The sequence below is a fragment of the Protopterus annectens genome, chromosome 11.part0 (genome assembly GCF_019279795.1).
Source record: "Protopterus annectens isolate FY-2018-M chromosome 11.part0, PAN1.0, whole genome shotgun sequence".
Classification (NCBI taxonomy): Eukaryota; Metazoa; Chordata; order Ceratodontiformes; family Protopteridae; genus Protopterus; species Protopterus annectens.
This window is the reverse complement of record NC_056745.1, coordinates 1138584932-1138602990: the sequence shown is the minus strand read 5'-3', so window position 1 is coordinate 1138602990 and position 18059 is coordinate 1138584932. Positions and strand designations below refer to the sequence as shown.

The 18059-nt window shown below is 37.6% G+C and overlaps 1 protein-coding gene across 1 annotated transcript in view; it reads right to left on the bottom strand.

The window, feature by feature from the left end:
• EFCAB6 (EF-hand calcium binding domain 6) overlaps positions 1–18059 on the bottom strand; it is a 3527179-nt gene that overhangs the window by 1014147 nt on the left and 2494973 nt on the right. Inside the window, exon 22 of the mRNA XM_044088493.1 lies at positions 3697–3924. Coding sequence (XP_043944428.1) covers positions 3697–3924 — 228 coding nt within the window. The remainder of the gene's footprint in view (positions 1–3696; positions 3925–18059) is intronic.

The window sequence follows — 18059 nt, the reverse complement described above, 5'->3', positions numbered from 1 at the left end:
CACACCCCTGTTAAAATGCCAGGTTTTTGTGATATAAAAAAATGGGACCACAATAAATCATTTCAAAACTTTCCCCCCGTTTAATGTGACCTATACCCTGTACAATTCAATTGAAAAACAAACAAATCTGTTAGTGGGAAAAATATAAAAAATAAAAAACATACAATAGGCTGGTTGCATAAGTATGCACACCCTTAAACTAATACTTTGTTGAAGCACCTTTTGATTAATTACAGCATTCAGTCTTCTTGGGTAGGAGTCTATCAGCATTGCACATCCTGACTTGACAATATTTACCCACTCTTCCTTCCAAAAGTGCTCCAAATCTGTAAGATTGCGAGGGCAGAGATTCCTGGATTTTGTAAATACAGTCTCCCTGGACCAGACTGTCAATACGTCAACCAGGGGAGCAAACAACTTTATCTGGTCCTCACTAGTATGGCAGAGTGCTGCACACCCCCTAGTGTAATGTCTTCTGTGGTAAGGTCAGACCACAGAATGGTCTCCTTTGACGTAAAAATAAAACACAGAACCCCAGCTAACCCCAGAATGTTCAGGAACTAATCTAAGGCTAACTTCCTAATATTAATAACCTAGCAACATTTCAAGCCCCCATAAATCCAGGGAACACTGCTGCCTTAGCAGAACTGTTCACAGAAACCTTATACAAACATGTTAATAGCTGCATAGAGGCTGCTGTATCCACCAGGAATAAGTAAAGAACTGACTCAAAAAACAAGCTGCCCTGGTGGAATTATAACATCAATAGGCTATATAATAGAAGGAAGAAAATCATGACAAAATTTAGGAGGTACAGCCCCCAGCAGGGTAAAAGCACTCTCATCAAACTAAACAAACAACTTAGAGGACAAATAAAGTCTACCAAAGCCAAATGTGAGGTAAATTTGTCTTTCCAGGACAACCACAAAGCATGTATGCAATATCAAAGACAATACACAGGTGTGTACAGAGCTCATTGTTAATGGAGTTACTTATACTGAGCCAGAAGACATTACAAACCTACTGGCATACAAATTCAGCTCTAACTTTACCCCACACTCCGCCTCAACCTCCTCTCAGGAAATACCATCAAATATAATCCTCCCTACTATCACAAGGGAACAGGTCTTCATTCCTCTCTCTAAGGCCAAGAAAACTGCATCGATGGGCCCAGACAATATCCCAGGATGCTATCTAAAAAGTATGAAACATGACCTATTAGGAACTGCAATTTAACCACATTCTCTAAACAGGCCTTGAGAAGGAAATAGGGGAATTTTAAGCATTTTTATTATGGGACTTCATCAGATAATCCCATTCACCAGCTTACAGAATATAGATCTACTCCTCACTTAATTAATGTAAAACAACTAATTATGCAAACAGGTTAAACAATTGATTTATATAAACCAATATCCCCAGCTATATCATTACAATACATGAGATTATTATTGAAGGTTTTATCACCCAGTTAATAATATGATATTAAGAATTACATGTTACTCATTTCTCACATGGAATCTACATAAATAAAATCAGCAAGGTATGAATAAATACGATAGGAGAAAAATGGAAAAAAATATATAAACATTTATAAATAATTGCAGTAAAATATTTAATAAACTTCAAACCAGATACATTCCAAAGTCCTATGCTACCCCCTATTTACACCCTATATATTTATTCTAATCTAAAAGTAGTATCTCATTATCTCTGATGACTTATTTATTCAGAAATAAGTTAAAATAAAATATTATAAAAATAAATATATTAAATATACCGTTGACCCATAAAATGTATAAAAACTTCTATTAATAAACAAGTTAAAATTCTACAGTAAAATGTCTTTATAGCCTAGCTGCCCTTAACTTAAGAACAGGAGCCAGGGAGATGTTTTCATTAAGACCTGGGACACATTAGCCTGCAAAATTAATAGCCAGCAAACCTCTCGGTATTCTATTTTTTTCGTCCCATGGCCCCCCTCCTGGATTGTATCTAATTTCTTCAAGTACAAAGAACAAAAAACTGGCTTCCTTACATCTCAGGGTGTGTTTGTAAAGAGCATTATGACCTAACTTATTTTGTTAGTTCAACTTGAGCTGTCTGAAAGTTTGGTGAGCTGAAGCTTTGGAAGTTGGCCAGCTGTAATTTCATTTGCAGGATATAACTTTATTGCTAAGGCTAGTGTAGCAGTGATCACTTTGACAAACATTTATCATATCTAGCCAGGTTGTTTTTAGAGTCTTTGCCTCAGTTGTTCAGTCATGTTAAGCTTTTTGTAAGAATAAAACAGTCTGAAAACAGATTTTACTTTAACAGCTGAGGGACACCATGGTAAATAAATGGGTTCTGCCTGTTTAATAGTTATATTTAGTCATTCCAGTATTAACATCTACATGTACAGACTATCAATTCCAAAAGGATTTTTTTTTACGTTTGCCTCTTTTTGCTTTTTCTGAATCCACAAAGCTATCAGCCTTCGCAAAATGTCTAACATATACCACTGTACAGGCAATATGCAGCTCTGCATCTTGAAGCATTTCTACAGCCATATTCCACTCCTGAGTGGCAACTTAAACCATTTGCCTCAGCAATGTTTCACCCTTGGACTCGGCTGTAACATCTGTTGCTATATCTTTTCACAGCAAAAGGCATATCCTCACCAGCCTGAGCCAAAACATCAGCAATTCTCTAGTCTATGGGAACCCTAATTTAAAGTCTATGTACACAAAAAAAAATGTCACGTAACCCCTTAGCTCTGTAGGTTTGTTTTCCATTATTCTGCATTTTGGTGTGCTTGCATGTTAAGACTAAAAGTAACAGTTAACTAATGCAGACACACTGAAATGTAAATAGTGTTATGCAAATAAATAAGTCAGGGTCACTTAAAATAATTACAAAATTCAGGTAGATGCAGCTGTGTAGCCACGCTAAGCTATAGTAATCTATAGGCAATCCTCTTTAAGTAACTGATTGTGCAGTACAGATGGTCATTGTTTAAACTAAAAAACAATAAACCAATGATAACAATCTTTGGTGTGGCCTTGGTAGATGTACACACTCATGTACAAGAAACTCTATGACTGATAACAGAGTAGTAGTCAGTTACCTCTCAGTAACATTCTGGGAGTGAGCTACAACTTAGCATCTAGTGTCACTACTGTGACAATATTAGATATGTAAAATACAAATAAAATGCATCAGAAACACATGGTATAGACTCTGTGGTGGGCAGAAAAAGTGCTCTGACCACACCCAGGATAACAAGCAGTAACTTAGTAATCCAGATTCTGGACCAGTCAGCTAGGGAGGCGAAAGGTGTTAGCAGCATCACAAGTATGCAAAAGTGTGTGCTCACAAACAAGCTGATATATCGAAGCACTGTTAACCTACAAGGAGGCAAGTGTTTGGAAAAGTTCAAAAGAAAACAAAACTAAACTTTTTTTCATGTGTTTCACTCCAGGGGTGAGGTGGAGTAAATGAGCCTGTTGGGGTTATGGGAGAGCTGGAATAACAGGAATCAGTATGAACAATTAAAAAAGAAAAGAAAACTATGGGGTGATTAAAGTAAATCCTGCAGTTCATGAAAAAAGAAAAAAACTGTTACGTACCACTGCTAATTTAAAAATTGGTTTACTTGACCTATCCCTTTTAAACAGTTACCTATAGAGAAACAGAACAGAATGTATAGCTTACTTTAGCTGTTGCTCAAGATGTCTGGAAGGCAGAGCTTGTGTTTGCAGTTTCTGTTGCTCTTTCAGTTTTTGCTGCTTTTGCTGCTGTTTTTCTTGCTGCTGAATCAAACTTTTCATGTTCTGATCAATAATGCTTTTACTGATTCCATGATCAGCAGGTGCCAGCTCGATCCCAAGCTGCTGTAGGAATTCTTCCTGAGTGAGGTATCCTTTTCCATCGACATCATACCTTCAGTAACAAAACATACAATATGTAAATAAATGGAGATGGATTGTTGTACAAAACAATATGAAAAGAATTTAAAAATAGTATGTACTGGCAGCTCAGTACAGAGTACTTCTAATAATAATAATGATCTAAATTTGGGGTATGAATGGATTTTACACCTCACCTCAATATACAGCAAGTTCAGATCAGGACAACAGGCTAGATTCAGAAAAACTCATTCACAAGCATTAAGTACTGCATCAGAAAGGACCCTCTAATGTCAATGCAAAAACAGCAATTCAGAGACACACTGTATGCAATGATGGAAGCCTTCATTAATGGCTACTTTGCATGTCTCTGAAACACATAGCTAATAAACACTCTCCTGTAGTAATTATCATTGGCAGACCATGCACAGCCACCACCCCCATTCATTCCCACACACACGCACACATTCAAACTCACACACACACACACACACACACACACACACACACACACACACACACACACACACACTAGGGCACATCCCCTTTCTTCTCAGCTGCTCCTGATGTTACAGAACATGAATGACTTTGCTTCTTATAACTGCCATGTCCCTCCTCACAGACTGCTACAGTCAGTCAATAATGCCAAACATTAGTATTTTAAACTTCTTATTGTTCAGAATATGCTTCATGCTACAAACAATTGCTGTACTATTAACGTTTAATGTAACTCAAAAGTAATATTCAACAGTCCCTGGTGTCCAGTGTTACCCCTACCCACAGTATTACAGGCTTTGGTTGTTAGATTCGGGGAGTTTAGAGATATAGCAAGCCCCAACACGCATGCACACAAATGCAACATTGATGCACATGTAGATATATATATATATATATATATATATATATATACATACATACACACACACACACACACACACACACACACACACACACACACACACACACACACATATATATATATAGTTACATGTGAAAAGATCGACCGGCTGAAATATCGAAGACCATATGGTTGATATTTCAGAAGACTGATCTTCTCACATTGTTAAAAAAATAAAAAAAAAAAAAACTAGAAGACGTTACTGCAGAGGGGCAAGTCTCCCTGCACTCTCCCATACCCCCTACTTAAATATACCAACTCCAAGATCACGCTACAGCAGGGAATAGGAAAACTTCTAGTTCTTTGCTGTATTGTCAGTTTAACGTGATCTTGGAGTTGGTATATTTAAGTAGGGGGTGGGGGGTGCAGGGGGGTGCAGGGGGGCTTGACCCCCTGCAATAATGTCTTTTAGTTATTTATTTATTTATTTATTTATTTTTTTAACAATGTGAGAAGATTGATCTTCTGAAATATCGACCATATGGTCTTCGATATTTCAGCAGGTCGATCTTTTCACATGTAACCATATATATATATATATATATATATATATATATATATATATATATATATATATATATATATATATATATATATATATACGGGTCTACCTGAGATGGTCGACAAGCCATTTGATCGAATCTCATTTGGTCGACAGGCAGATTTGCCCTCCTCCCCAATGTTGTGCGACCCTGGAGTTGATATATATAGTTAGGGGGGGTGTGGGGGGGGGGGCTTCGCCCCCCACATAACATGCTTGTCGACCAAATGAATTGTTGACCAAATGAGATTCGATCAAATGGCTTGTCGACCATCTCGGGTAGACCCATATATACACACACACACACACATATATATATATATATATATATACACACGTGCAGCTACACACACACACACACACACACACACACACACACACACACACACATAACCCCCTCCCCCATCACAACATCCCCTACCTACCACCAGAGCTGGATCAAGGTCAAATGGGGACCTAGATCAGGGCCCTACCCCCTGCAGCCATTCCACTGTCTCATTATTTGGCTGTTTCTCCCCAGTTACTATAAACACTATTCAAACCAGTCAGTGTGCATACTATTTTCTTCTTTACTTCCACAATGATTACTGATATTTAGATGTAATTTAAAACTTGTATTTCAAATGTTATAGCACAAACACTGATAGCTATTTGTTAAACAAAATAATACAGTCTCAATGAAATCATACTTAACATGAGCAAGAGTAAATGTCTCTGACCTTGAAATGCATATTCATTGAAACTGAATTGAAACCACATTCATAGAAAATGCATCTTGCCAGTGGCAGATTAAGTGTACTAGTGGGCTGTTTTCAAATCATGGGCCCCCTGCACACATTTTTAGGACCAAGTATAAATGCATGTGTTCTTTGATTCACCTTCCTGATTGTATTAGATTGTATCTCTTGTTTAATACAACAGCACTTGTTAAGAGTGTGTTTTAAATTTGCAGTTTTTAAAATTTTTTGTTTCAGTTAGCCATAAAGCAAAACATATGAATCAATGACAAAACTACCCATTTCAGAACATTTCAACTATAAAAGGCCACTCAAACTACTGTCATTATAATCCACAAATTCCAATCAAAATTAATTATCTTTGCAGAAGTAAATAATTCCACATTAAAGAGAACCGTTATTAATGCAGAAGATGCTGCTGGCGAACAATTTTGTTTTAAGTGCTTCATCTACAAATTCGGTGCCTGCTGTCTTTGAAGAATAAATTGCTTATCTTACATAAAAATAGTGTGCTGGTGATATTTAATAGAAAATGGCTGGCAAAATGACAACAGGTTCATAGTTATTGGGCATCTCATCAAAAGGAGGACACATTCAGGAGGGCAACACATCTCTCCATGCTGCACAGTAGTGTCAGCAATTGATCTACCTGGTGTAGGAACAGAACTCACAGCCTAATGCACCAAAAGCAAGTGTACTATGGGGACTTCCAAGATGGTTGCCCAGTAATCAACAGCTTAACTTCAGCTCTTCCAGTATGAAAATAAAAACTGAGAAATAGCAGCCAGAGATATTGTCAGCTTGATTAAAATTTAGTTACTAGCTAGTACGTACACTGCCTGGATGCCTGCAAAGAGGAAACTAAGACAGTCTGAAAGAAAATCAACTAGAAAAGATGAAGAAAAAACACTGATTGGGAAGAATACTGTAGCTGTTCAGAAAAAAGCACTTCAAGCTCCAGCTTTAGTGCATGACGTGGCTTCCACTAATCTAGAGGGAAAATATAAGTCAAATGTGCTCAGAGCTGATTAAATAAAATGAAACACTGAATTAGTCTACCAACTCAAATAGCAAAAGGCTGGGAAAATGGAAGAAGCTTTAAAAAGATATTCAGATGAGCTAATAAAAATTGCAAAAATCAGTGGGCAAAATGAAGAAAAGGCTAGCTACAGTATGTGTTTCAAAAACTGTAGAATTACATGATAAAGCACATAGGGAAAATCTGTGATATTGTGCTGTACCAGTGCAATTAGAAGAAACAGACTGTATTAATTTTATGAAGGCACAAATAAGCAACTGGACTGGTATTCTACTGTAGGAACTGTTAATTGAAAGGGCACAACATGTGGATGCTCCAAATATGGCCACGAGAGAGCAGCCAAGGCTTGTATTAGTAAAGATGTAAACTTACCAGTAGAAAGAGTTGATCCTGACAAAAAGGCAAAGTATTAAAAGTTGGAGACAGTAGAGTGTTTCTGGAACTTGATTGCTCACTGTACACCAGGTAGAAACAAATTTGTTCAAGTAATCAAGGAATGTCGAGAGGCAGGTGTGAGATTCAAACTGCTGTATCCAGCTGTCTTCAGACTACTTTTTTTCTGGAGGATCAAAGTAATTTTTGGATGCAGAACAGGCTAAGGAGGAAATGCAAATGTTTGTCCAACAAAAATGAACCATCAAGCAGAAGACAATTCTTCTTCTCATTCCTCTGATAATAAAGCACATGGAGAGACTTTGCCAGCGAAACCTTTTTCACTGTTCCAAAGGAAAATGATTGAGTGACACAGAAAAGCACATAAGTTGGCCAGAAAGAGTCAGGATCACTATGACACTGAACCAGAATCTGGAGTTAGGAGACAGAGATGAAGAGGAAGAAGACCAGTAACACAGAAATAAGTGAATAATTGTGAGACTGCAAAGCATCAAACACATTTGTGAAATACTGTTGTATAAGAATAAGTGGAAAGAGTAGACTTTTGTTGACGTTATAAAATGTCTGAGAAACTGAAAATCATTTGCCTCACTTCATGTCATTAATGTCTTGAAGGACTCTGGCGGGAGGGGAGGAAGAAGGAACAAAATTACTGTAAGTAAAGCAATTTCTTTTCTTAACGGTATTTCTATGAAACTCTTCACAAATATAAATTGAATATTTTATAGTGAAGTATTTTAGTGGTCATTGTAATATGACAAACTTATTAAAGTAAACGGATGAATTTTCTTTTCTTCCACTTCTCTTTCTTTTTTGGTATTAATAAATGTTGGCATTAAAGTACAAAAAAAAAAAAAGAAAAACTAGACAAAAACATGTTTTAAGTTAATATGCTGTAATCTTGGGATGGTGTGTAAAAGTACACAGATCATAATATATAAAGAGCTGATATGTTTTCTCTTACTTTTGCATAGGTGAATGTCTGGATTAAGAACCTAGGCTTAATCTAATAGCAAATTTTAAGGGGGAAACAAGTAAATATGAGAACACCGAACATAATGAAAAGTTTTTCTTCAGCAATAAATATTCCAGCTTGTCTTTCAGGCTGCAACAGAGGACTAAATGTTTCTTTTTTTGGAATACATGCATATGGTTGAAGATGACATCCCAACCGTTACATACTTTGAATGTAAATGTCGAAACTCGCAGCCGCGAACGCTCAGAATATCATGCAAAACTCCGAATTTGAAATTCCCGGTTGCACAAGAGCTACCATGGGTCAAGAGGGGGAATATTAGCCTGGCCGGTGTTTGGTATTTCCGGGTTCAGCATCTGAAAATTCGACATTTACCAAACTGTGGTCACCGATTTTGGCTTTTGTAGCGTCGGTATACTAATGTTTGACCATATGCATGTAATCCCTGTTTTTCTTTTACTTTTCCATGGAAGCAAGCTGATAACAGGGCAGTAAAAGAGAGAACACTGGTTTCTTCAAGGCTAAAAGTTTATGATTTCTGAAAGTATGAAAGTAGTTTTCACATCTCGGGGTGGAGGAATAAAGATGAAAAGAAAGAACAGAAGACACCAATTAGTGTTAAGTGCAATCTGAGGTACTGAAGTTGAGTTCACGGCATTATGGGTACAGAAGGATTCAGAGTCCTGCAAAACAAACTGGAACTGAAACCAAAAGGAGGTTTAGGGTTGCCTGATTTGAGGGGATATTTTAGAGCTACACAGTTAAGGGTCTTATACATAACCCAAGCAGAAAGCTACAATTCAAAGTGGAAAGGGATCATGATGAAACAGGAGGTAATTCAAGAAATAAGGAAAGAATGGGATTTTGGATGTAAATCCTCAAGGAGAATAACAGTCATACTGAGTATTATATTCATAAAGTAGCTGAGAGTATACTATGAACTAAGCCAACACTGCATTGGAGAAAGAGGATACAGATGACTGCAATTAAGAGCACAGAGAACAGACAGGAGGGGGCTGGAATTTACTGGAGGAATCTGGCAAAGGAACCAAGGTATTAGGAACAGGAAGGGGCTGGAATTTACTGGAGGAATCTGGCAAAGGAACCAAGGTATTGGGAACAGAACCCAAACCCCACCTCTGCCCAGCACTTCACTCAGTCCTGCAAACTTACACTCCTACTGGGTCACTTAGACCATCTTAGAAACAACTAATAAATGTTACAAAACCAAACAAAAGAGCTGGGCAAAGTCTGTACTCCTGTAATATAGCCAAAATTTGGAACACACTACCCTCCCATACAACTCAAATGGAATCTTCAAAACTCTTTAAATCATCACTCAAACTACATTACCAGAAAAACGTACCCTGTCACTGCACAACAATCATGTCATGTCACTGCACAACCCATGCTAAACTATCCTAAGTGACACTCACAATTTACCTCATTATATTCTTCTGCCCTTTACTGCCTGACATTTCTCTCCTTCTCTCTACCTCATGCTAAACTATCCTAAGTGTCACTCACTTATTACCATATCACATACCTCTGCCCATTACTGCTTGACTCTACTCTCTTTCCTGCTTTCAAACCTGCTGAGAATTCTTTTTCCAAATATGGAACTATAAATATGTGTCATTTAAATGTTCCATATTGAATGTGCTACTACAAAGGTACATAATGTGTAAAGGTTTATTTAAATGTTCTATGTTGAATGTACTATCACAATGGAATATAATGTACAAATGTTTTTTTTTTCTTTTTGAATGTACTACCATGGAGTTTTTCTCCCCGGGCCTCCAATGAAAATGGGTCACTGGCCCAGTGGACTTTCCCGGTCAACAAATGTCAATAAATAACTAACTAACTAAATAAATAAATAAATAAAACAGGAGGGGGTTGTAATTTACTGGAGGGATCTGTCAAAGGAACCAAGGTATTGGGAACAAATAATTAGAGAAGGAAAGGTAATAGAATAGGAAGAGGCCAAGAAGACATTTGGACTGCGGACTAGTGATTGCCATCCCTATCAGGGACTGATATCAGAATATAGATAAAGAGAAAAGAATAGGGGGGTCCTAAATGGTTGAGTTTTAATTGAATCTAGAACAGAATCTAGATTATAGGATATATAAAAATATATGTGATGTATAATGTTTGTAAATGTGAACTTGTTAATATATAAAAGTTTGCCTATGTCACAAGTGATAATTAAACAAAGTTGTTTAAAAAAAAGCAAGTACACCACCTGTTGCACCACTGACACTGAACAATGCAACTATGCAACTCTATGACTGACACTGACAGACTGCAGTCCGTTGTGATTTACAAAAATAAACAAAAAGAAAGAAAATTAAAAGATACCTTGCAGTTAAGTGTGCAGGTTTAAGGCACTTGCCTGCCAGAATTTATGATTCAGGATTTGACTCTGAGAAAAGTCACTTAATTAGACAGTGCCCCTACCTATACCTCTGAAGCAAAATTAGTAGCCTAGCATGTACTGTATAGTAGAGTAAATGGGTACAAGCACAGTTACTTCAGATTTTATCTAGTGTCCTACTTATGATATTATCAAACTGAATGGAAGAAAACCTAGTTATCACAACATGCATCTATTGATACCTAAATCACTTAAAATGTATGCTGTTGCAAGTTCCTACAGCAGTGAGTAGAGAGAAAAGCTGAAGATCTTCTATGTTTCTCCAAGTTGCAGTGAAAAAGAAAACTCACTGGTTTTAGACTTAAGACTCCACTCCCAGAAAGGCATCTGATGACAAAAACAACTCAGTCACTACAGTTAAGACACAAATCGAAGAGAGTATCCAACAAATTTTAAGGGAGTGTACTAGTCACTAGCATATAGAGCACTTACAGTTTTGCTAGCTGTATGTACTGTTTTTTTGTTTTTTTGTTTGCTTGAAGCACAGTGTATTTACTAAGGTATCTGGGTTCACATACCTCTCAACTGTACAGATTTTTGCATCAGAATTTCGATCTTTTCCTCATAAAATGTGTGTTTTTCTGGAAATCACTGGGATTATCTAAGGAATGAAATCAGTAAATAATGACATACATTTGAGTTCCAGACTTCATATCCTTTAGAAAATGCATTTTAACACAAACCCTATTACTCTAGCTACTTTCTAAGTTTATAAGAGCAATATTTAAAATCTGCCCCTATTTTTGGGCCTTTGCCCCCTCATTATGTAAGGCTTTGTCCAGATTTCTTGAGTTAAGAGGTATGCTGGGTTCACACAATTGAGTCTTGTGCTTTTGATAAGACAGTATGGAGAACGTAGTTGCCCTCATGTGTACACCATCCTGCTAGTTCCAAGAAATAGCATCAATTAAGGAAACATACTTCACAACACATTTCACATTAAAAAGGCTGGTAATGGCAAAATAGTGGTTTGTAGCTGATTTGTTAAATAAAGCAAGCTTCAGTTCATTCTTAGTGTTTGCTTGTTTTCTTTTGGTTGTATTCATATACAGCCATGTACACTGCCTCTCGTGTAACTACTTTAGACTTAATCATATGAGTATGTTTTATATACACGTATATATATATATATATATATATATATATATATATATATATATATATATATATATACATGTGTGTGTGTGTGTGTGTGTGTACATATATATATATATATATATATATATATATATATATATATATATATATATATATATGTGGATATTGCCTATCAGTCCCTGACACCTTAAAAGAAGGAAAATAAACACATGTGGTAAAGGACATCCTTCCCCTGGACTACTTTCTTCCAAGGCTTTTCATCCACTCTTCAGGAACCCCCAGCTAAATACCAACCACATCATTTGCGTGGATATTGCCTATCAGTCCCTGACACCTTAAAAGAAGGAAAATAAACACATGCATGTGCTCTCTGCCTGTTTGTTAAACTGTTAAACACTACTCTCCTTGAACTAAGAGCTAAGCACCACCAGGACCAACTTACTTGTAACACTCCTTAGCTTCATCACTTTCTTCTAATCTTCTTTTATTTCCCTAACTATACTGACCTTGCCAGCCTGCGTAGACTCTGTCTATACTATTAATTTAAAGCCTAATCTACCTCGGGACTTACCTGAGCTCCTTCCCACATTGTTTTTTGTGAAAACTCCTTAGAACAAGCTGAGCCCTGCTCCCCACCCCCACACTGCATATACCTGGGAATCCCGCAAGGTTACCTTGTTCACCTACTCTTTCCTTCTAGCCTGTCCCATCTGAACATCTGGTTGCTGGTTTTGTGCGCTCCCTGATTCTTGGGTTATATTACAATTATATCAGCTCTTCAGCCTATGAAAGGTAGTGTGATTATTTTAATGTTTGGAGCATTTTTATTGTGAGGAATTATTGTGTTACATATGATGTTTTTTTTAATCCTCCTGGTCCACAGTTTTTTGGTATCGCTAACTAGTTAGGATTCGGCAATTAGTGTGGTTCTGCTCAGTCTAGATTATGTAGCTGTAATCTGAAAGTACTGCAGAGTCTTTCTGTTTACACTTTGGCTAATGAAAGGGAACTCGTAGACTTAACTAATTGACTTAACTAATGGGTATTGGAATTCCCAACTACTACGTTGAGCAGTGAAATTCACTCGTACTACAACTTTAGGACAACCGCTGATTTTAGCTTGCATTACAGCAGGTCTATCGTTGTTTTGTTTATAGTCAGTGCAAGGTTTCCTAGTACTATCTGTTATTCCTGCCAATTGTACTACTACAGAAATCCTGTCTCATATGAAAGCATAGTAGTGGTAGTTTGTAGCGTAATGTGTGCTGGATCTTACTGTTTTTATACTGGATTCCATCCATATGCAGCTTATATGAACGACGGTGATAAATTGGAGTGTATTAAACTGTCGCTACTTAGTTGGATATTCTGAAAGGCATGTATTGCTTTCCTAATAGCGTTTATCCACGTGTAGTTCTTACTACTAAACTGTCACTAGTTGTAGGGTACACTGCATGGCCTTTATTGCTTTTCTAATCGCACCTATCCATGTGTAGTACATACATAATATGTTGGTAAAGCTGTTGTATTTGCAATACTGCTACTAAACATTATTAATATCAACGGATGTTGCCTTTAACACAGTTATAGGGAATCCTGCCATATTTGTTATACAGCCTACCCTATTATAGCTATCAGTGCTATTATCCTTAATGTTGTTTATTAGCCTTTTCAGGTACTGCATGTTTGAACCAATGTCTGCTGATATTAATGTTTGCTACTGAAATAGAAGTGTAAGGTTATAGCTCTGTTTAAACGTTCTGCTGTTTATCTTAGTTTACTATTACTCTGTACTTTTGATACTAATATTAGTGTATAACGTCTAACTCTACTTATAAAGAGCAAGACTTTTCTTAACTGTCCTCTTGGTGACTTATCGACTGCTGCATCTAATTATTCCCCCTTCTTTCATTCTGCTGCTCCTTTCCTAATACTAATACTCTCTCCTATCCTGCTCTTCTGTATGTCTTTTTTCTCAATCTTCTTTATTTCTATCTCAGAATATCCTCCTTCTATCCCCTATCTTGTGTATCCCACCTCCTACTAAGATAATATCCTAACTCAATGTATGCTACTCTTTACTAATCCCCTCTCTCTCCCAGCTCTCCCACTCACTGTTCCTTGCTTGACTTTCCCACACTGCCTGGGTTCATTGGTAAGTACTTGCTCCACTAACATAGAGTTAACCTTCCTTCCTCTCCCCTTCTCTTTTTAGGTGGTAAAGGACATCCTTCCCCTGGACTACTTTCATCCAAGGCTTCTCATCCACTCTTCAGGAACCCCCAGCTAAATACCAACCACATCATTTGCGTGGATATTGCCTATCAGTCCCTGACACCTTAAAAGAAGGAAAATAAACACATGTATGTGCTCTCTGCCTGTATGTTAAACACTACTCCCCTTGAACTAAGAGCTAAGCACCACCAGGACCAACCAACCTGCCTCCTTCTCCCCCCCCCCTTCTCCTACTCTACTTGTAACACTCCTTAGCTTCACCACTTTCTTCTAATCTTCTTTTATTTCCCTAACTATACTGACCTTGCCAGCCTGCCTAGACTCTGTCTATACTATTAATTTAAAGCCTAATCTACCTCTGGACTTACCTGAGCTCCTTCCCACATTGTTTTTTGTGAAAACTCCTTAGAACAAGCTGAACCCCACTCCATTCGCCCTGCGGGCTCATTTTGCTCCCCTACCCTACCCACAAATTCCACCCACCCCCAGTGCCACTAAACTTATACTTCTTGGCCACACCCTCCTCTCCAACCAACAAATCACTAACTCCCACCTTCAGATACAATTAACACCTCACCTTATTACTATACCTAAGCAATTACAGCTCTAACTACTTATTACTTTTCCTCCTAGCCTTACCACTCTAACCTTGTCTTTTACAACTTTTACCTTCCATAGCTTTCTTTAATACTCTGTAACCAACTGTTCTCACCATGTCTACCACATCCATGTCAATACTTGTGAAACTACTACTTACTGCCACACTACTATCGTTTATAACCTCAGCATATCACTTAACCTACTTTGAGCAACTACATTGCTCTCAGTTTCACTACCCAACTAAACAAACATCCTTTCATACACTCATCTCTCCAAATAATATAAATATAATATCTACACTTAGCTACCTACTTGCAAAGTTCCACAGACTATCCCACATTAAATACTATAATCCCTCAACCAAGAAATATCAATTTCTAATAAGTAATCTACATTATGCACTGTACATTCTAAAAAATCAGTCCTTACAAAATGGTGATATCCAGCCTAACCCAGGCCCTGCAAATGTCCTACTTACTGATGCTTATACCTCCAATCCCTCTACCCCACCCAGCCCCATTAAACTCCCCAATTCTCTTCTGATAGCACATCTCAATATCCAAAGCATCAACAATAAAGTTCCTCATCTCCATTCCCTCTTAGACATATACTCATTTGACATTTTATGTTTCACAGAAAATTGGTTAAAACCACAGACATAAGATAATGAGATTATCCCACCAGGATATAATATACTAAGAAATGACCGAACAAAAAGAAAGGGAGGGGGAGTAGCAATTCTTTTCAAAGAAGGGCTACAAGTTACTAGCTCACCTTATACACCAATTAAGGACAATAATGCAGAAATCCTTATTTCCAAGATTCAGCTTAATGCTAATAAATCCATAAATATCCTTTGCATTTATCTACCTCTTGGAAATAATATTAGCACCTTAGAGGATATTCTTAGCTGGGTCACAGCAACCTTCCCACAAGAAACTTTAATCCTAGGTGATGTCAATATAGACTGGAAATGCATCAATACTGAGCATCCTACTTCTCATATTAACCTTCATGGCTTTTCTCAGACCATCACCTCCCCAACTAGAATTAACAAACCAAACTAAACAGAGAGCACCTTAGATTGGATTCTGATTAATAATCACCACCAAACATACAAAGTAGGCACCTTCCCCGATGATGTAAGTGACCATTGCTTAACCTATATAATCAGGCAAAAAATAGATATCTCCCACCCAACATCATATAGGACTTTACGTTCCAACAAGCATTTTAACCAAGAACTATTTCTGAGCGAACTTAGTGCCTGTAACTGGTCTTGTCTAAAAACCCTCCCATTAGAAGAGGCTGTCCAAATACTTTAACTCTAAATTCTTAACTATCCTAGACCAACATGCACCTATACGTAATATAAGAATTAGGTCAAAACCAGCCCCATGGCTCACCAAAGATACCAGGCAAAAAATCCCACTAAGAAATAAAGCCTGGACTAGGTGGCGAACTGCCAAAAGCTCATCAACTCAACAGACATTTAGACAAATAAGAAATGCTACTAAAAAAACATACTCTATCAATAGACACCTTTATCCAGGGCACTCCAGTACACCAACACCAATAGGAGCGAACCATGAGACTCCCATCCAAACTGCTAATGACTAACTCTTTCTTCACAGATGCCATCCAAACTCTAGCCCATCAGCTATCTCCTGACACCTCTAGTATTCCCACCCCCATAACAAGCACTCTTCCTACCTTCCTATTACAACCTAAATCTACTAACTTTATTTTCAAACTCCTAGCAAAACTGAAGCCTTGTACCCTTCCGATGACCAAATCCCAGCTGAATACTGACAAAAAGCAGCCAAAGCAGTTGCTTATCCTGTATCCATCCCGATAAACAGAACCATCAAAGAAGGATACATCCCTACATGTTGGAAAGTCTCACACATTATCCCCCTACACAAAGTTGGCAACTCCAATGAATATTCTAACTATAGACCCATAGCCCTTCTATCCCCCTTAGCAAAAATAATGGAAAAATGCATTCACCATCAGCTAATAGGCCATTTAACTCAACACAACTTACTAGCAAAGGGCCAACATGGCTTTAGGCCATTCCATAGTAAGACCACTGCCCTCCTATCCTTTACAGACACCATTAATAGAAACCGCAATAACAATTTACTCTCTTCAGCACTATTTATCGATCTTTCAAAGGCTTTTGATATGGTAAACCACTCCTTGCTTATCAATATTTTCAAATCACTTTCCCTGGATACTCAATCTATAAAGTGGTTTACTTCCTATCTGAGCAATAGGCAACAAGCAGTGCGCTGGGAAAATAATCTATCATCACACCTGCCAGTCACACTGGGAGTTCCCCAAGGCTCCATTCTAGGTCCTCTCTTATTTTCAATTTTTATTAATGATCTCTACCTGGCTATCCCCACTGCAACTTGTATACAATATGCAGATGACTCTACATTAATATGAACAGCTAAATCTGCTTCTGAGCTGCAATGCCTAAACCAGAAAGTATTTAGTATAGTTGAGACATAGTTCTTAAAGCACTGCCTTCTACTGAATCCCAAAAAAACAAAGCTCCTACTATTTACTCCTACTTGTAGGTCCACACCAATAGATATTTCAGTCATTTCTAACAATGGTACCCTCATTTACCCAGACTCTACCACCAAACTCCTTGGTATTACAATAGACAACAACCTTAACTTTGACACCCACATTAACAATAATGTAAAATCAGTTAACAGAAAAATGGGCTGCCTGTACAGAGTCAACCCCTTCCTTACTCCAAGAGCAAGAACTACCATTGCCCACTTCCATCTAATCTCTATTCTACTCTATGCTTCACCAATATACACTACCTATCCAAAAAGAATCTTCTCAAACTTGCTACCTCTTATCATAATATTGCCAGATTTGCCACTGGTAAACCCTTCAGAACCCATCACTGTCAGAATCTTAAGCAACTCGGATGGCTTGAACTTCAAAACCAGCTACAACTCATCCAACTTACAATTGCCCATAAGGTCCTTTACCAGCCAAACAATACTCCAATATTCTCAGACCTCATAACCCCCTACAAAAATCTTAATGCCTTGCGTTCTTCAAATAAACTACTAGTTAATATCAACAAGTCTCACAACATGGCTGGGGACTCTCTATTCTCAAACACAACTGGGAAAAACTGGAACCTTCTACCTATTGAACTTACTTCCCTTCCTTCCTTA